The sequence below is a fragment of the Chenopodium album genome, chromosome 13, assembly GCF_948465745.1.
Source record: "Chenopodium album chromosome 13, dcCheAlbu1.1, whole genome shotgun sequence".
Classification (NCBI taxonomy): Eukaryota; Viridiplantae; Streptophyta; class Magnoliopsida; order Caryophyllales; family Amaranthaceae; genus Chenopodium; species Chenopodium album.
The window spans coordinates 2,202,583-2,222,920 of record NC_137846.1 but is presented as its reverse complement, the minus strand read 5'-3'; the positions used below and the strand labels follow the sequence as shown (position 1 = coordinate 2,222,920).

Below are 20,338 nucleotides of genomic sequence, written 5' to 3'. Positions count from 1 at the left end.
TTTTTTTTATTGTAAAAAAAGTGAAATAATAAGAATTAGGCTTTGAGTGTTTTGTTGGGGTTTTTTTAAATTTTTATTATTTTTTAAATTTTATTTTGATTGTAAAAAAGTGAAATAATAAAACTTTTTAGGCTTTGAGGTTTTTGTTGGGTTATTTTTTTAATATAATATTTAATTAATATTTTGATTATATAAAAGTAAAATAATAAAAATTAGGCTTTGAGTGCTTAGTTGGTGTTTTTATTTGGAGTATTTATTTTGTTTGTAAAAAAGGTGAAATAATAAAAATTAGGCTTTGTTTTTTTTGTTGGGGTTATTTTATAAAAAAATTAGAAAAGTGAACATAATAAAAATTAGTCTTTGGGTTTGAGTGTTTGTTGGGTTTTTATTTTTTTATTAGGAGGGTTAATGAATTTAGTGGGTTTTTTATGGTAGTTAATTAAGTATGAGGTAGGGGTCAAAGGGGAGAGAATTATTAGTGTTAAATGGATTATCACACGTGGTGGTCATCTAATGAAGTGTTTTGAAGTCCTTTGTGGTTTGGGGAGGGTTGAGATTGAAAGTTTGGTTGACTTGTTAATTAGGTTTTTGAATGTAGTACAACACACTAGAGTAACTACACTTGTTTTTATCTTTGTGATGAGGTGGCTACTTAAGAGAGTAAGAGATGTATAAGTAGAATGTCTATGTTATTAATGGATTATTTTACACATGAAAATAAGTAAAATGTATTTGGATTCTCTCAATATAAAAATATATATGCTTTAAGCCTGTTATCTTCAGCTTAATTTCACTTAAGTTCAGTTCAGTTTAGCTCTAATCAGTTCAGTTCAGTTCTTAATTTCCCTCTCTTATAAACAATTCATTTCAGCCCTATTTAGTTCAGTTCAGTAAATCAAAACATGTCCATATATTTATGTACATGATACAAATAATAAAATAATTGAAATTATCGCTACATAAGTTATAGTTTAAGTCCAAGTAGTATTGTAGATTTGTAGTAATCAAGTAGGTATATAATTGTGATAGTGGATGCGAATAGGCTACTTATCATTTAGATAATGGGTGGATATTCGATCGATCGAATTTTTTCAATCTAAGACCCTGTTCTCATCAGATTATTTTCAGTTCAGACCAGCTCTAATAAGTTCAGTTCAGTTCAACTCCTAATTTCCTTCTCTCATAAAACATTCAGTTCAGTGCAGTTCAACTCTAATAAGTTCAGTTCAATTCAGCTCATTTCAGTCAATGAGAATAGATCCTAAGTTGGTTCAAATCACAATTCATCTTGATAGTTAATTTTAATTTATTTGACTATTTGGGTCGAGTTATGTAATACCCTTTGTGTTGATGTCAAATTTCAAATTCAATGAAAATAAGGTAATCATCTTTCCAAGAATTCCAACCAATCATTTTTTCAAGTTACCTCAAAATTCACACTAGTAGTATGCATAGTCAAATTTAGCACGCTATAACTCAAATTCACCAATTATTATTACCATTCTCCGTTTTTTTTTTTTTTCTTCCAATTATAGAAATAAGGATAGTACACGGATGTAATTTTCAAACTTTGCCAAGCCTTGGCCTCAAACCTTAGTTGGAGCCGGTATGTGTATGACTTTGGTACTTCGGTAGGCTGTGGATGCAGCAAGCCATATTGCCATTAAAGGATTTTTACATAGTAACATACACACATTCCGCAATAACAAGGTCAGTATGTGTTCGAGACAATTGTCGAAGTTTGGTCTTCCACAATAGTAACATATCTTAATCAAACTTTACTTCAAAATAACCAAATGTCCCACATAGACAAAATAAAAGACCTTTACATACTCTATACATGTCACGCCCCTTGCAAGCCTTGATTAAAACTAGAGGTATTCCTCTAGTACGTACGCGGTACGCGTGCACATGGTCGGGCTGTGCCCGCTCGAGGTTGTTCTGGATTGTATATAAACTCCCGCTTATCTTCTCCGGAATCCACAAAATGTGTTCGTAATTCAAGTTTTGAAAGCTTTTACTTGGTAGTTGGTAGCGATAAATGGATGGAATCATTAGAAAGGAATTGAATAACTTTCTTATGTTTGCTTTATAATGGAAGCAGAGGAAAGGAAAGGTAAAGAAGTGATAGGAAAGAATCATTCCTCACTTTTCATCCTCCCAAATTTGCATTTTCTCACTATAAAAATGCATGAATGTGATCTAGTAACTATACAGCACAACAGTATAGGGAAACAGAAGGTAATTCAGCACAGGAATTGAATCTGAATATCAGCCTTGCAAGTTAAGCAGGCCTTGTTATTTGGTTCGAGCAGCATCAAACAGCTCTTTCCACTTCTGTGGATCACTCCCTGGTCCATCTCCCTACAGAATACAACATCCACAACCGAAAATATGAAACAATCTTGAGCTCCAGGTGGAAAAAGAGTCAAGACAGGTGAAAAAAAATATACTGATTAGTTGTATAACTAACACCATATGAAATAATGAAAAGATTGTCGCACCCTTGCTAATGCCTAACTTGTTAGTATATACATAATCGTGTGAAAAAATGCACGACAATATGAATCATCTATGAAAAATGATAATGAAGGTTAAATAATTTTAGTACCTGAACAGAATTAATTTCGAAAATCTCCCCTTCTGTGAAATCAATATCCAGTGATTGTATACAAGCCTCGGCAACTACAAGTCTGCTTGCTTCTCCAACAAGCATATCCCCTAGTCACAATCCCAGAAATCACTAACAGATTAACCCTTGTAACAGTTACTTAAGGCCTCAAAGTTGGCACCTTAGCATACCTTGGTCTATGAGGACAGCGCGGCGCTCACCCGCTGTAGATTTGAGTAGAGTATTGAGATCATATGAGGTATACGGGCCATCAGTTAATCTCCCGGGTCTGATACCAAAAAAAAAAAAAACTTCAGTGAGAAATGTATAAACTACAAGTTACACACCATATTAGAATGTTAAGATTAATATTATGTTTATGATGATCTGATAATGTTCATACAAATTGTGCTGTGTGTACATGTATTCTCTATTATCTTTGATTATCCTCCGTGAAATACCATATACCAATACTATCAAATCCTAACAAATTAATCAAAGATTCACAGTTCAAACCTGATTATAGTATACGGAATGCCAGAATCACGAAGAAAATCCTCTCCCATCTTTTTGTATTTCAGAACACCAAAAAGATTCATGATGCTGCAGGATGAACATTAGAAAAGCAGTTCAACATACTCCATACTACTTAAAAAGTTTGATCAAATCAGTCATCAATTCTCAAATTATGTACACCGTGAAGAAGTCATACCTCCATGGTAGTTCATTGGACTTGGTCACTCCAACTGATGAAACAAGAACAAATCTTTTTAGAGTCGAGGGCAGTATTGATATGAGGTTTCTTACTCCATCCCAATCTTCAGAAATAGCACACAAAAGTTATCAGTCATCACTCATCAACACAAAGATCAGACATTTGTACCCAGAAACATGCACATTATATAAGTTGCCACATTATCCATGTTGTAATCCCTCTGTCCGGAAAAATTGTCATATTGTCCCAATCTCTCAAGATAGCCTTATCATCCTCCCACCACTTAAATTTAAGGCATATTAAGGAAATCCACCCATACACCATACTTCTTTCTAGGGAGGGTGGCAATCTTTTTCTTTCTTTTTTAACATCCATTAGATTCCGGACAGAGGGAGTACATACTGGGGCTGAAATCTAGCTGCAGCAACCTTCCAGTTTTACATTTTACGACTTTCTAGCAAGTAGTCAGCATGACAGTATTAAAGAAGCAACATACCTACTCTTTCAGGTGTATTATCTCCATCCCATCTCCGTGAAGGAAAAGCTGTTGTCCCTGTGCAGCATATAACATGTGTGACACCCTAAATGGAAAATTTTGTCCAGAATTTAGCAACATTATCAGTCTACTGGTTTAATCAGCATTGTAAACTAGATTGAATTCAGTCACTGTGTTTTCATTAGGACAGACCTCGAGAATTGATGGATCAAGATCCTCTTGGTTCCTTGTGTCCCCCTTACACACCTGCCAGAGTTCTAAAAGCTCCTTCAATATAAACTTTAATTCCCACAGGAAAACAAATAAACTTGGACACTATGAAAAAGTAAAATCTATTACACAACAAAAAAATCATGTTAGCATATTAAAATTATTACCTGTAATTTCTCTTCATCTTGTTCACCAAACAATTTGGTTGCCTTTTCAGGATCTCGTAATAAGAGACGTACTTTGATATCGCGATTGAGCAGTGATGCCACTACAATCTGCCCTGAAAAGAAACAACAAAATGTATGGTTTAGTCTCATAGATGAAATTTTATGACTTATGACCACAACCATAATCACAAGGACCTATAATGTATCAATACTACATATATAATAATCTCTACATATTCAACAAAAATTCAGCAAGGACCTTCACTTGTATAACCACATGAAATCTACATTTCTCTGGGGAAGGTAAGGTAACACATTGTCCAAGTGTAGCAAAAATAAAATTATTACCCTCATTTCCAAAGGCAAATTAGCAACTATTCCAATAAATTTTCCATTCTCTGCTTCCAAGTGTGAGCCTTAACCTGAATCTAAGCTTCTAACCACCCAATATGTAAATTAGCTACGAGAAGAAGATAAGGTCAGGTTCAATGTGAAAGCCTCGGGTTTCTTAGTGAAGCCACACAAAATTTGCAGTTGCTACTCGCAAGTGAGTACAGAGAGAACATCATAGTTGTATGTCCTTCAAATTCACACCTAACATTTCTTTGCTGTAGAGATAGCGGGTAAATGATGTAGACAAAGTTATATTCCTAGTCTTAGGCGCCACCCCTAGACTATAACCAACCAGGCAAGTTAACGAGATAGCTACAAAGGGTAAATGATTTGACGGAATTGAATTGCTAGTCTTATGTACCACCCCACGAGTACAACCAACTAAGCTAATTAGCATAGAATTGACTTACTAGTCTTAGGTACCAGTAGCATACCACCCCTAGAGTACAACCAACTAAGGTAGTTAGCATCAATTCACCCCGTCAATCATTACACTTCATTACAAGACCAAAACTTTCTATTTCATGTCATTCCAAGATATAAACATATCTAAGTTAATGAATACAGGAAAAATGATGTAATCACTTTGAATCCTAAGGGTTCCAGTCATCGTATAAAGTTAGAAAGTGTAGTATACACTCAGGTGTACCTATCTGTCATATTTCAATTACAAGTGTAGTTAGAAAGTCTAGTATACACGGATACACACGAGCGTCTCCATAGGTCTAGTTAGAGAGTCTAGTATACACTTGGGTGTACCTATCTCTCACTCGGGTAAAATCTAATATCCACTCGTTTATTTATTAGAAAATTTTCGTCCAACAAATACTTGATAAAATATACAGTAAAACCAACAATCTAATCATGGCTAAATCAACCTTAAACCCCTCAAAAAAAATCATTCATAAACTTTGTAAATGCAAAGATTAAGCAAAAAAAATTACCAACACCGCCAGTGCCACCAACAACAAGAACCAACTTAGAAGATGAAGCTGAAGGGTAATTGGATGTCTCTGAATCGGATGATTGAATAACATCTTGTTTCACAGCGCTAACGATTGGAGATGATTTTAAGGAGCAAAATTTCTCGAAATTATGCTTTGAATAATACCCATTGCAATAATAATTTGTGTGTATCAAAGAAATAGGAGTAATTGATTGAAAAAATGTTGGGTTTCTTTGATATTTTATGGTGTAAGCTGGAATTGGAGGGCTTGACAGTTTTGTTGCTGCCATGAAATCCTACTCACTGGATGAGGACCTTATCCGGTTTATTTTCGATTTGGGGTTTTAACATTTTTATTTTCTTATTATCTCTAACTAGGTCAAGGGTCTGTTCATATTTACTTATTTTCAGTTCAGCTCAATTTAGTTCAGTTCAGTTCAGCTCTAATCAGTTCAGTTCAGTTCAGTTTGGTTCAGCTCAATTCTTAATTTTTTTGTTTTAGATGTTTTAGCATATTACAACAACAACGACAATAATAATAATAATAATAATAATAATAATATGATAATAATATAATAAAAATAAAAATAAAAATAATAATTATTATTATTATTATTATTTTAAATTATATTCGTCGTTCAAAATGGTCACATTTTTTTTTATAGTTGAACTCATTGACAAAATGAGAGTACTACACAACAGTTACTAGCTTTCATAATCGGTTAGTTCTTCGTCTTCTTCCTCTCCATTAAGTTGCTCCATTACCTCGGCATTCCTCTGAATTGACTCCCATATCTGATCAGTTATTTGGTTTCGTACAATATCCATAGCTGCTTTTCTGTTATCATCGTACATAGTATGATCTTCTGTTGGTCCCATGAGTTCAACTTGGTGCGTGAATGGAATCCCTAGTTCATGTAAACGAACAAAATTGTGTAGAGTACAACAAGCAACGATTATTTGCAACTGATAGCAAAAGTCCATTTGCGGCATCGAATTAGGTTGTAGAACCTTCCACCTATTTTTCAGAACCGCAAAAATTCTCTCAATTACATTTCAACAAGAAAAGTGTAAGTAATTGAATTGCTCAATCTTTCCTCGTGGAGGACCTGTTCTCTTGAAATCGGGCAAATAATACCTCACATTAGGTCCTTCATGTGGACTCGGGTACCCGAGTGTATTAGGATACGCTGAATCGACCACATAGTATTTTCCTGTACAATAATCATAATGTTAGTTAACCAAAGTAATGGATTTTTCTATCTTATTCATTGCAATGTAACTTAGTTTGTACCAGACGGTGGATGAGGGAATCCCATTATTGCATCTTCTAAACTTCGCCTCCAAACAGTTGTATCATGTGCACTGCTTTCATAACCTACATTGATGTGAGTAAACAACATGTTATGTGAACACACAGCCATCACATTCCATAATTTGCCCCCTTTTCGATCTCTGAAGGCCTTGCCTACAACATCTGCAACAACTGCATGTATAAGGGTACCGTCTATGGCACCAACACAATCCTACGAACAAAAGTACATGGTCATTACATGGACATTATACATGTAGGTAAATTTAATGTGAATAAGTACCTTAAAGAAAGGCCAGTATTTGTTGTTATTTTGAATTTCAGGAGGTGTTTCATTCAAACTTTGATATGGTCGAATTATTTGAGTTGACAATGTCTGCAATGCCTCTAATACCTCGTGGAAATACTTCGAAATAGTAGCTATACTGTGTTGAAATCTTTCAGCAGCATCACGAACGGAATCAGGTTTGGCAAGCATGTACAAACGTATCCCAAGTTTCTCCTCAATGCCTACATGTTTACCATTACCATCTCTCAACAATTGTTGTTCTCTAAGAGTATTAGCAAGACTTATAAAAATTTCTCTACTTAACCAAAGTTATTCTTTGCACAAATTATGATGGCCTGTCAGCATCCTGTGTATCCGTTGACTTCCCGTTTCCCCACCAACATGCAAAGGTATCCGTTCAACTTGGGACGTTAATCTCCTTAGCTCATGCAATGCTATACGTGTCAAACTTTCTTCCACCAAATCATCATCCATTCTACATAACCAGCAAAACATTTATTGCAAATTGCTTTAGACAAGTTTAAAAAAACGAGGAATTCAAAAGAAATAACTTGGACTCATAATGGTAACAAAAGTTAATACAAACACACATAATAGAAATAATTTAGACGAAATCATCCGATCATAGTACACAAACATAAGTTGTAACTGAAATCCATAATGAAAATCTGATCATAAACATAAAACTAGCCATAAAGTCACACAATTATTTCAACTTAAAATACTAGTTTTCATATAATCCTTCCTCAAGCAATGAAGTAAATGAAGTGTCTGACTTATACACATCATCTTCAAGTTTACAATGCTTCCTTAAGAAATGAAGTCTCCCTCCATCAGAACGCAAAGAGGTGAAAAGATCGATAGCACCGGGAGTACTATGAAAGCTATCAAGAATATCCACAGCAAAGGCTTCCCCATACTTTTCAACAATCCCCATGGACTCCAAGATATTGAGAACTTCATCAAAAGGGTTTTTGGGTTTAGAAGATTGACTTAGAGAGGATCGCTTCAATTGATCAAGACATGCATCAATATCCTCTTCCCTAGACCTTTTACTAGATATCCTAGAGGGATGGTTGTCAAGGTCTTTACGCCTTTTTGTTTCACTAGGAACGATACAAGCCTGGATGTCATTGTTGCGGGTTTCAATTTCATGAGCATTATCAGAGTCACAAGATGCTTCAGCTTCAACACTCAATACTTCCTTCTGTTTCAGTTTTATCCCAAATGATGCTGGTGTAAAAGATCTATCACCCTTTGCATAACCATTAATCAAAATCTTATCCTATTCCGCCTCATTCTCTAATGGAGTCTTAAGAAAAGCTTTTGCTATGTATCTATATCGCTGAAAAAGGATAACGTTTTAAAGAAATATATTAGTCGAAGGAAAAAATATATGTCTGTAATATACAAATTAAATAATAAGAATAGTTAACAAAGGCTTGCCATTTTTCAGAATCAACATCAACTTCAAGGCAATCATTATTGCTCCATCCAATACTAGTCCAGTTCTTTAATTCATTCCAAGCTTTGTGTTTATTTTTCATATCCGTGAACCAATTCATAATAGAAAGGGGTGTAAAGTTCTTTCCAGTTCAAGTGTTTAAAGTTCTAGGAACAACATCCCAATCAGTTTTCCCACCAGCTGGGGAGACATGGTCCGGCAGAATTCCCAAAATTATGGTCACAACATCCGAAGTGAAAGATGCCCGTTGGGTACTCATTGCAAACAAGATGTGGCTAAACAACATCCAAAGTGAAAGAATAGATATTAAAGCACAAACTGCATGACAACTCCAACGCTTCTAAAATAACTAACTAGCAATAAAATTAAGGGTATACTAATGTTTTATTAGAACACATGTCATAAATACAAGTTTAAGTACTTACAATTAATATTACTATACTACAATTATAAGTAGAGAAACACATGAAATTAATATTACTATACTACATTATTACCTTTTTATACATATTAATGCATTGTGGGTACTATCATTCACTCACTCACTCTTATTACTCTCTTTCACAATTCCTTTTCGTACGCTGCTCTCTGCTCACTCACTCACTCACTCTTATTACTCTCTTTCAGTTAGTCCACAAAGTATCTATCAGACAAATAGCGATTTAGAAAATAACATAAAACACTGTATATTTCTTCTAGACACGTAATTTAACACGAATATATCATATTAACGTTCCAACAGACCAACAGTAACGTACAACTACATGATAAACTAATCATCAGATTGTACAACTTTTAACCCATAACCAAAAAAAATAAATCGTTCAGCATATAATTTTGCATAATGAAACACAAAATTCAATTTTCAGATTTCCATTTCTCTTTCTCTCTCCTATAGTAATACTCTGTTTTTCTAATTCTAATTTATGGTGGGTCTTTCTTTAATTATTAAATTTTACTTTGTTGGCTAATGGTTTAATTAAATATTGGATTAAATGCTTATTATTTGCTGAATTTAATCAGGTGGGTCTTCGTTCAATTCCGACATGGTTGGATGCTCTGCTTCATGAGAAATTCTTTGAGCCATGTTAAAATATGAAAGTAGCATTTTAAATTAAGCTTGAGTAGCATATTGAATTTTTAGGTGGAACAACGATGGCAATACAACACCAAATGCAAATAGTAATGGATCTATACTTATTTCGAGGCTACTGTCAGACACCGGTAAAACATTCATAATTTTTTCATGGCTTCCATTAATATTCAAGAACAAAAAAACGAAATTGGGTATGGGTTTAGCAAAATTCGACAATTAAAGTTAATTCAACAATTAAAATTCACGCACACAACAAAATTGGGGAAACGTATCAAATCGCAACAAATTCAGACCACAAAAACATAATTCGGCAAGGAAATTAAAGGGATTAGATCAAACCTTGTTTAGCAGAACAATTTAGTAATTCGCTCGAGAAATTTGAAAGAAACCTTGCTGCTTGATATTTGAGAGGAGGGAGATGACCAAAAAATTTAGGTTACTCAAGCATAAAATATTTTTGAGAAAATTTAGGGGAACGATTTTTTTTAGGGGAACGATTTTTTAATAATTAAAGAAAGTAGGGTTTTTTTTGTTTTTTTGTTTTTTGTTTTTTTTTTTTTAGAAACTGCAGCATATGCGATTGACTACAGTAAAATATTGAAGAATACTTTTTATTTATATATATATTTAAAATATAATATTACAAAATTTAATAATTTAAAATACAGAGTTATTTTTATAACACTTTTATATTTTCCACAATCCACTATATATATTATCATTAATTTTCATAAACGTTTTCATATATTTTTATGCATTTTAATTTTTTCGTTCAGTTCAGTTCAGTTCAGCTCCAATCAGTTCAGTAAATATGAACAGGCCCTAAGTCCCGTGCCATGCACGATCATAATTAAACTTTACAATAAAAATTATAAAGGATGGTGTTAATTATTCAACAATAATTTATCCCAAAAAAAAAAATTGTAACAAAATAACTTGAATTTTAATTTATACCAATTAATAACAAATTCTTAAAATTCATAAAGGTTATTGAATTGAATTTTATTAAAAAAATAAATAATATAGTTATAGAAATTTAGAAGCTATAAGGTTTTACATAAGAAAATGAAAATATTAGCATATAATTTGTTCACACACTTTGACCCATATATGAACTCATGTACATTTATCCTTATAATTTGTTGGCACACTTTGACCGGCATAATATAAAAATTTAGTTGATTTTATATTACTTTAGGATAATTAGTATTATGTAATCAACTTTTGTAAAATATATATTTTTAGTGAGTAGTAGGGGTTTTACATTGCATAAATGCGTAGATCAGAGTAATTAGATTGTAGAAAGTGTTTGGTAAATAGCTAATTGTTTAAAGCTAATTGATTATGTGAAATGACCAATAAACTAATTGTAGGGTAGGTAGTTCATATTAGAAATTTTAATTAAATGGGGGTATAAGTGTCAATTTACCATAAGAATTGAATAGGCTAATTGAAAAGGCTTATCATTTTTTTTTTTTATAATTTTAATAATATCTAATTAAAAATATAGATGGTTAAAGTTGTGTTTCGACAATTCTAGCTTATAAAAAATGGAGAGAGTATAATATAATAGAATGATTTTATGATTTTGTTCAGTTGTTCTTATAAACGTTAGATATAATTTTAAGATTTAGTCAAAGTATGCTACCAAAATTATTTTTCCATTTTTAATTTAAATAAATTAGACTGTCAAATGATAAAGTTGGAAAAAAAATTGATAATATTATAATAATAATCTTAGATAATGATGTATTTCAATACCTTATTTTTAATCTATAGTATATTTCAATATTTGTAATTAATAGATATCTCGTATATAGAAAGAATATATGTTAAAAAAATTAATTGAGTATGATTGGATTAAATGTGCTATTAAAATGGAAATAAGAATTATTGTATGTTATAAAATGGAAGTCATTAAATTTCAACAACGAACACAAAAAAAAAAAAAAAAAAAAAAAAGGAAAGAAAAAAAGGCGGGAAATTTTGTAATGACATCGTGACAAGTGTCACTTTAGGTTTGTTTTTAGTATAGGTTAATTGATTAAATGGCTAGCTTCAATAAGTTTTGTATAAAACACTTACGTTGATTTTATTACTTTGTACAAACGCCTATTCTCTTTACCTTAATTTTAGTTCAGTTCAGTTCAGCTCAAATCTAATTAGTTTAGTCCAGTTCAATTCCTAATTTTCTTCTCTTATAAACAATTCAGTTCAGTTGAGTTCAGCTCCAATCAGTTTAGTTCAATTCAGCTCAATTCAATAAATCAGAATAGGCCCTAAGACAGTCGTTTTAAATGTAACTTTAACTCTTTCAAAAAAAAAATGTAAATTTAACAATTTTTTGTGGAAACTTTAATCTCTTAAATGATAACTTTTATTTTGTGATGAGTTGATTATATTTTAATGTGTAGTTTCAAATGGATATATGTTATGAAGGCTAATGTGATTAATCTAATACTCGGTACATTATATGTGTATTATAAGATCAAAATTTATGTTAGGAAAATAGCAACTTTTGTAGTACATAAGGGTAACTTTAGATATTTTTACATTAACTTTAACCCATTTAACATAACCTGATGAAAGTATATCTTAATAAAAATCGAGATTTTCCAAATAATACCAACACCACAATGTTCATATCTGTATTCTATCCTTTATTCGACACTGACATAATCACCAATATCACCATGTCCGACCGTCAAATTAAATGAAATCCTCGAGAGGAAACGAAAAATTAAAGGGCATGGTTAACCCCAAATGATAGGTGAGCTTTCCCTCTTGATTTCTCCATTGAAGTTTATAGGCTTTTCTCCATGGATGCTTCTAAACTTTCAAGTTGAATAATGTGACCAAACGACGTTAATAATTCTGAATCAATGTTGTTTCCTAACAAATTATAAACCTGATCAAGTTAAGCTTGGCCCGATTTTAGGTAGTTTTTTCCGGCCCGACCTGATTTTTAAATTTTTTTGGCCGAGTATGGGTTATCAATCTTATCCAATGTTAGTTAATTTTTTTTACCCTGGCCCAAAATTGACATGAAAAACCCACACAACCTGACTAGTTTGGGTACATATATTCTGGCCTGTCCCAACCCAACTCGAATAATAGGCTTATATTTTTACCCTGGTCCGATCCGCTCATTGATCGCCTCTAACAAATTATTACCAACCGTACAAATGTACATGAAAGTTTTATTTAATGGTAAAAGCTCAAAACTCGAAGCAATTTAATTACATATTTGCCGCTTATAATTTAAGGTGATAAACTTGTATTTTCTCTAAAAGCATTTTGCCGCCGAATTAACCCTAAAACCCCCCTCATGCTAATCATCAGTTCATCTCCTGCTAAATTTCTCTCTCTTCGCTGTCATCACCGCCGCCGACCACCAATCAATCACCGTATCGCAATCATTTGAAGTTGCACAACAATGGATTCAGCAGCAATTTCCAGACTCTCTAATATTACAAGACACCTTTATCCTCAACCTGCTTCTTCTTCTCCAACCTCTCATCTTCCCAAGGTTTTTCCCGCCATTTCTTTCTATATTGATTTTTATGGGTTTTTCATTTATTTTATGTTCTTATTATCAATTGAATGAATGAAGGAAATTTCGATTGCATTTATAAGTTAATCAAAATTTGTAGGGTGGATTGATCAAAATTAGCCCAGAAGTTTCTGATGCTCTATCTCGTGGAGCAGCTGTTGTTGCATTGGAATCAACTATTATTTGTCATGGTATGTCATGTATCATTGGTTTTCGGCCCGTCTCCTCGGGATTAAGGCTTTGATATTGTTGTTGTACATTGTATGATCAACTGAAAATCCCTTTTATTCAATTGTTAATTTGTATGGTTGTTATAAATTGAAAGTGAAATTATTGTTACTAGCTAGGAAGATATTGAATTGCTGTTGAAACTATGGCTTGTTTAATTGAAAGGCAATTTGGGTAATTGAAAGTAAAATTGATCATTGTTTTCCAATTGTTCTTTGAATTTTAGACATCTGGATTTAGCTTGTTAATTGGCTGAACTAAGGTTTTTATGGGTTATTGTGCAGCTGGTGGCTAATGTAGCTAAGTAATTTGGGTATTGAACAAGAACTATGGGTGGGGTGTGAGTTTAGGGTCGGGCCTGGTTAATTTATAGTTTTTTCTCAGTGTTTGTGTACTTGGATGTGCAAATTTCCTTCTGTGCTCGTCCGTAAGCTACACTCCAATGAAGTGAACGAGTTAATTTATGAATGGATAGAATGAAATAAAGGCAATTTTGTATTGTTCAGTTCTATTTGCCAATGTATGAATATATGATACCATTTCTGATTGTGGTTTGTTCATGATGATATTAGGAATGCCCTACCCTCAAAATTTTAAAACTGCAAAGGAAATTGAAGCAATTGTGAGAGACAATGGAGCGATTCCTGCAACCATTGCTATATTGGACGGAATTCCGCGTATAGGTGCTTATTTTCCAATCATTTGAATATATGTTTTACTCTTACTCTTGTCTATAATGACTTTGCATTTAAATATAGTCCGTTTATAATTTTTTAGATATCCTTTTTATGTCTTTTCATGCTCATAATTGAACTGAATGTTTCATCATATTCAACCTGACATCAATGCTGTCATGGAATATTTAATCATTGTTAAGCAAGCTGGAAAATATTGAAATGTTGTCTTTAGTCTCTAAGGTGACTTAGATCAATATTAGGTCTCCAGATTGAAGAGTTGGAGAGGCTTGCTAAAACAGGAGCGCAAGTTCGAAAGACTGCTCGTCGTGACATTGCTGCTGTTGTAAGTGTCCATTGTATATTTTGCATTATCTATGTAACTTCCTTCACCCTTTGCCATCTACGACTGATTCTTAATGTACATTATTGTTTCTAAACACAGTACCTTTTGTCACTTTTGTTCTGTTAGAATCAGTGCTTTACTTTAATCATTGACACTGGAATTTGTGCATGGTGATCTCTTACGTAATCAATACTTCAGTCCCCATTTTTTTTAACTTCTCTGTTAGGACGTTAAAGTTGTTAAGTTCAAATGGAGCAAAACCTCAGGCAGTGAGGGAAATAAATTTTTCTTATAATACTTCGGAAGTTTTTAATTTTTAATTTTTTTTTTTTTTTTTTTTTTTTGTACCGAGGCTGAAAGAAACTCTATTCCCGATGGAGTTAAAATGATTTACTATTAAGCTGCATATGATTGTAGCGTTCCAGCATGGGGGGGAGGGGGGCTAGCTAGGTATAGAGTGATATCTATACTAGTTTTTAATCTGAACATGCTTTGTGAAGTGCACCATGCTTGTTCTGCCATCTTGGTTATTTCTTAGCACTGGTCCGACATCATTTGTTGGGAAGAAATGGATGTGGAATATGATAATAAGAGCTAATCAACCCATGTAATATGGTTTTTGATTCAAAGACATTTAGAGATGACCAGAAGACAAGCTTTTGCTCCAATTTTGTTGCCTAGCACCGTCGTATGTCAGGTACAGTCATGGGTTGTGTTCTCTGGAGAGTCTGGACCCAGAATACAATTTAGCCACCTACAAATTTTCCATCTTTTTGTCTGGCTGTCTGAAAGTTAGATGAGTTGAATATAAGTATTTATTGTTATTAGTCTTATTACTAAAGCAATAATATAATTGTAGCTTCTTATTGTCCATGTTTAGTTTTTATAGAAACAGCTGCTGGGAAAATCTTATTCGATAAAAGTGATTTATAGGTGAAACATTTGCAGTTATCACTTGAATGGGTAATGCTGTATATGTTAGACTCCCTTGGCTGCTACTAAAGGCATTAGGATAATGATTGTCACGGTAGCATTGTCTCATAAATCCTACTAATTTTGATCTCTCTGTAGAGCATATGCGAGCTGCTATTACATATTTGATATTTGTCTGCTTCATATATATTTCCCATGTTAAGGAATCTAGACATGTCCTTATTACAGTATTTTCCTGTGTACTGTGCTCACTTTAGCCTCTTTGCTCTGCCTGCAAATCTCTGCACAAGTGTCAAGTTGCTTGAATTGCTGTGGTTGTTCTCTCAAGGATCATAATTCCGCGCAACTCTTATCTCGCTTGGCCTAATGTTTCTTCAACAAACAATTGTGTCTTGTACATGCATGCACAGCAGTAAGTTTTAGTGTCATTTAATGTCAATAACTGATCTCATGCCTGCTTAGGTTGCTGCTGGAGTAGATGGTGCTACAACTGTTTCAGCAACAATGTTTTTTGCCTCAATGGTCAGCCTTCTCCCCAGCAGCAGATTGCACAACATAGTTCTCTGTGTCCTTTTTTTATCTTCATATATTGGCTTACTGTCATGATTGCAATTGCAGGTTGGCATTTCCGTCTTCGTGACTGGAGGAATTGGGGGAGTACACAGGCATGGAGAGCAAAGTAATTTTACCATTTCTAATGCTGTGATAATTATACAAAAGTTAGTATACTTGGCCTACCCTAATTAGGTTTGAAAGCCATAGGGAAATAGCACTCCAGCCTCATACTTCTTATTGACATTGTCGGAAAACTGAGGTCTTCTCACTTTCCATTTTTCTTGTTTTTTGCATTTATAAAAAAAAAAATTTGACATTTTCATTCAGTGTATCTATTTTCAGGACTAACTTATGATGGCTAAATAAATTCCCGTACATCTTACATGCTTCTTTAACCTAGAGTTTAATGGAAGCAATCTTTCTGCTATCACACTGCAGACAGCACACCCTCTTTAACCCAATTTGACTGAGACTCTTTAAAGCTGTTGAAGTAATGTTATTGCTGTTGACCTGTTGTTGTTACATCAGATATTGATTTCCAATCTTGATTGTGGTAAATCACATTGGCTGATTTTCTAGTTTGACAATGCATAAAATTGTTTTTAGCGCATCTGAAGCACCAGGCGTATTTATTAGCTCGATGGATAAAACATTGTTTTCAGCATGCTGTAGTGCACATAGAAGTTTATAGCAGCGGGATTTGCTTTAATAGTTCTATGTGAGATAGTCAAAAACATTCCTTGCTGTGCAACAAATGGTACTTTCTGTTAATGGCTTGTATTTTTCTGTCTTAGCATGTGCAGAGGTTTGTCCATAACCTTCCCCTTCATAATTTGTTGACTTGTAATCATGGAATAATTTCAATATGTGTAAAGGAGTTTTATCTGTCAGCTTTCAGTAACCAATATTTTATTCTTGATTTTGATATATCCTTTGCAGCCATGGATATATCTTCTGATCTTACTGAGTTGGGGAAGACGCCAGTAGCAGTGGTCTCTGCTGGTGCTAAATCAATACTTGACATACCTAGAACCCTCGAGTATTTGGTGTGATACCTTTGAAAGATTCAGACTTTGTATCACTTTCGCCGCTGTTATCAATACTCAAGGTCTATTTTTATCCCATGTGTTTGATGCAGGAAACTCAGGGAGTGTGTGTTGCTGGATACAGGACCAATGAATTTCCTGCCTTTTTTACTGAAAAGAGTGGCTGTAAGGTACTTTTGGCATTTCTATATTTCCACTAATTTTTTGCAAGTGGTAAAATTGGAATCAGATATTTGTTTTACTGCATATAATATTGCCATCAACTCTTGTTTGTCATCTATGTTTCTTAGAGTTCTATTCTGAATACTTTAGCTCATACCCAACACATATGTAGAGTGCACCTCAAGTACCTTTAATACGAAGATAGTGGCAGTAATGAAGCTATCAAATTTCCAACAAATACTGTTTGATACCTTTTTTTCTTATTACTCCAGTCAAAATAATTCACATCACGTATGTAGTATAGTTCACATACCTTTATGATGAAAATAGTAGCACAGACATAGCAGCTTATTTGGCTTCCAAGCTGTGGTTTAGAGATCGTTTTCAAGTGATTACATTTCAATAGCTATGGGAGTTTGTATGCATTTATCTGGTTTCCGTTAATTTTCTGTCATATATTTTTCACTTGCAATGCACTTGAGTCTCCTGTAATATGCTGTACCTGTACATAGCATAAACCTTAGTGAAATCTATGTCACCTAATATTTTGCGTTTTTAGGTTTCTTGCCGTGTGGATTCCCCAGAAGATGCTGCCCGGTTAATAGGTGCATGACAAATTTTTTACAATATCCTTGATTTCTAATGCTGTATGGTCCTTGATATTCATATTATTGATGGCAATCATTTGGTTGCAGAAGCCAACACAAAACTCAATCTCGGAACTGGTGTGCTAATTGCAGTTCCTATTCCCAAAGAACATTCTGCTTCTGGTAGCTTTATTGAATCTGCAATACAGAAGGCTTTGATGGAAGCAAAGTTAGATTTCTTCTCAGAAAAATGCTCTACTATTGATATAGTTGCTTGTAGTGTCCCTGTTTATGCCTTACAAGAATTCCTTTGGAATATATTTTCAGGGAGCAAAATATAAAGGGCAGTGCTGAAACTCCTTTCTTGCTTTCAAGAGTGAATGAGTTAACTGGAGGAGCTTCTTTGGCTTCTAGTATCCTTTGAAACCCTTACAATATGACGAGTTCACTCATTCACCCCCCCCCCCCCCTCCCTCTCTCAGACAAGTGTTTTTAAAGTTCAAAGTTGTAAAATAGTTATGTTTTGCCTCACAGTGTCTGACACGAGTCCAATGCCTAACTGACCTGAGTTTTACATGAGTTGATACATTTCCTTGACTTGCATCTAGATATCGCTCTTGTAAAGAATAATGCCACCACTGGTTCTAGGATTGCTGTTTGTCTTGCCCAAATGAGAGGATATGGTGATCAAGTTAAATCTTAATGGTTGTCTATGCAACAGGAGTTATTTGTGACCTGGCTACGGTATCTGACAAGGTATTTATATCTCTAACTCCATCATTCTGATATGTAATCACAGTTTCTCATGAATATATCATATATTCTGTGCTTATAAGTTTGTCACTTCTGATCATTATTTGGGGCCATGGATGCATGTTTCTCCCCTGAATTCCCCCCATTTTGGACTTTTGGTGGGGCTACAAAGTTATATTCCATAACGTGCATCTTTAGATCGATCTTAGCCCTATAAATTCATAATGAAGAAGAGTAATGCAGGACATTGCTTATTCCAAGAATGCTTTAACTATAGATGATATGATTATATGAGAATTCTTTAGGATGTCTGGAAATAGCTCGCCTTTTTAATATAGTATCAATTGTATGTCATAATTGGGATAATGTGACTTCTAATTCTTGATGGATGGAATACATTATTGTGGATAGAAATAATCTTTATCTAGCTGATGAATCATTCAGCGTTACTAATATAGTTCCTTCTCCTGCAGCTAGGCTACGTCTATTTCATAAGACTCATGACTGTAGTTGATGGCTTTGACGATGCAGTGTTCATCAGGGTGCATCATTTTCAATTCATCGCGTCATATGGCTAGAGTGTGGCTGCATATGGCTTCATATGAGGCGGTTGCTGTCTTATGCTGGATTGGAAACGATGAATCTTTCAGGGAAAGCCTTACTCATATAAATCCACTGTACAAACTGTACGAATTTTAGCTGAGAATAAATGTTACTCCTATGATTTAGTGTAAGTTAGAGTTTAATAATAACATTGGGGGTTGCATTTTTCAAACAGGTGAACGTGGGTTTCAACAAAACTTCCACTAATTTCATGTGATTCCAAAGACAATTGGTCATCCAAATTAAGTTGTTTGTCTGCAAGTTTCTGTATTCAAGCTGCATTTGCAGTCCCACTATAACTACATTGTTTAGTCAGTCGGTTTTACAGCTGAACAGTCAACCTAATCATAAATATTTATGTATTTCTAGCATTCCTAATCTTTATAGATTCCGTGTATTTTTTTTTTTAAATATAAAAAAGTACTCTGTATAAACACGGTTTGTTCAAATTTTAGACGGTCAAGATAAATAAAATCCAAATGCGAAATGTAGATTAATATGATAATAATTCCAAGGATTTCCAACTCTTGACTTTATGATTGTTATTGAGCTTTTTATCATGGTCTTGGGATAGAAATCACTTGATTTTAAATAAGTTTGGAAAATTATATTATGTAGCGCTCTATTGTGACATTGATGATGTTTTTTTTTTTTTTTTTTTTTTTTGGTGATAATGAGGGGCAAGCCCCAAAAAGGATTACAAACTACGAAGCTAGAAGAGAAAACAAAACATGCGAAAATAAAGCAGCAAAACAAAGCAACAAGAAAAAGAAAAAGAAGAAAAAAAACTAGAACTAATGAGCTTCACAACTCTTATTCCACTTAGGCCCTATTAATTCGACTCCATAGGCACCATCCGATGCCTCGTTAAGCCACGCAAATCCTCCAATAAAACGGCACGAATATCCTCCGAGACTGCCTCAAAGATGACTAGTTTTTGTGTGGACGTTGTTCCAAAATTAGCTAACTAATCTGCCGCCCGATTAGCTTCTCTGTAACAATGACCAATAGAGAGTTCCCAATTCCTGTTAGAAATTAGGGACTTACATTTGCGAATGATGTGTAAGAGAGGAGAGTTAGTCGGAATAGGATCCACTAACATACGGACAATTGCCTCTGAATCAACAGTGATCTGAATTTTCCTGTGCCCTGCATTCCACGCTAATGCCATACCCCTCATAACTGCTAGTAACTCAAC

The 20,338-nt window shown here is 33.8% G+C and overlaps 2 protein-coding genes across 4 annotated transcripts; one reads left to right on the top strand and one right to left on the bottom strand.

Annotated features, from left to right (window-relative positions):
• Window positions 1-1,643: 1,643 nt before the first annotated feature.
• LOC145575923 (uncharacterized protein At5g02240-like) lies at window positions 1,644-5,866 on the bottom strand. Its single transcript, XM_081633713.1, has 9 exons — window positions 5,537-5,866; window positions 4,200-4,312; window positions 4,015-4,068; window positions 3,823-3,907; window positions 3,324-3,429; window positions 3,128-3,214; window positions 2,803-2,900; window positions 2,612-2,721; window positions 1,644-2,364 (listed from the first exon to the last, which is right to left on the bottom strand). Exons 1-9 carry the CDS (start codon window positions 5,826-5,828, stop codon window positions 2,299-2,301), a joined length of 1,011 nt encoding a protein of 336 aa, XP_081489839.1. The 5' UTR covers window positions 5,829-5,866; the 3' UTR covers window positions 1,644-2,298.
• A 7,142-nt stretch (window positions 5,867-13,008) lies between these two features.
• On the top strand, window positions 13,009-19,554 carry LOC145575922 (pseudouridine-5'-phosphate glycosidase-like). 3 transcript variants are annotated; one of them, XM_081633711.1, is made up of 14 exons: window positions 13,009-13,229; window positions 13,354-13,444; window positions 14,054-14,164; window positions 14,419-14,501; window positions 15,897-15,956; window positions 16,053-16,113; window positions 16,929-17,035; window positions 17,128-17,205; window positions 17,757-17,802; window positions 17,893-18,013; window positions 18,112-18,197; window positions 18,393-18,540; window positions 19,011-19,223; window positions 19,316-19,551. In XM_081633711.1, exons 1-12 carry the CDS (start codon window positions 13,137-13,139, stop codon window positions 18,485-18,487), a joined length of 1,032 nt encoding a protein of 343 aa, XP_081489837.1. In that variant the 5' UTR covers window positions 13,009-13,136; the 3' UTR covers window positions 18,488-18,540; window positions 19,011-19,223; window positions 19,316-19,551. The 3 variants fall into 3 exon arrangements, with proteins under 3 accessions (XP_081489837.1, XP_081489838.1, XP_081489836.1); XM_081633712.1 differs by having other exon boundaries at window positions 19,015-19,554; XM_081633710.1 differs by having other exon boundaries at window positions 19,011-19,551.
• Window positions 19,555-20,338: the final 784 nt, after the last annotated feature.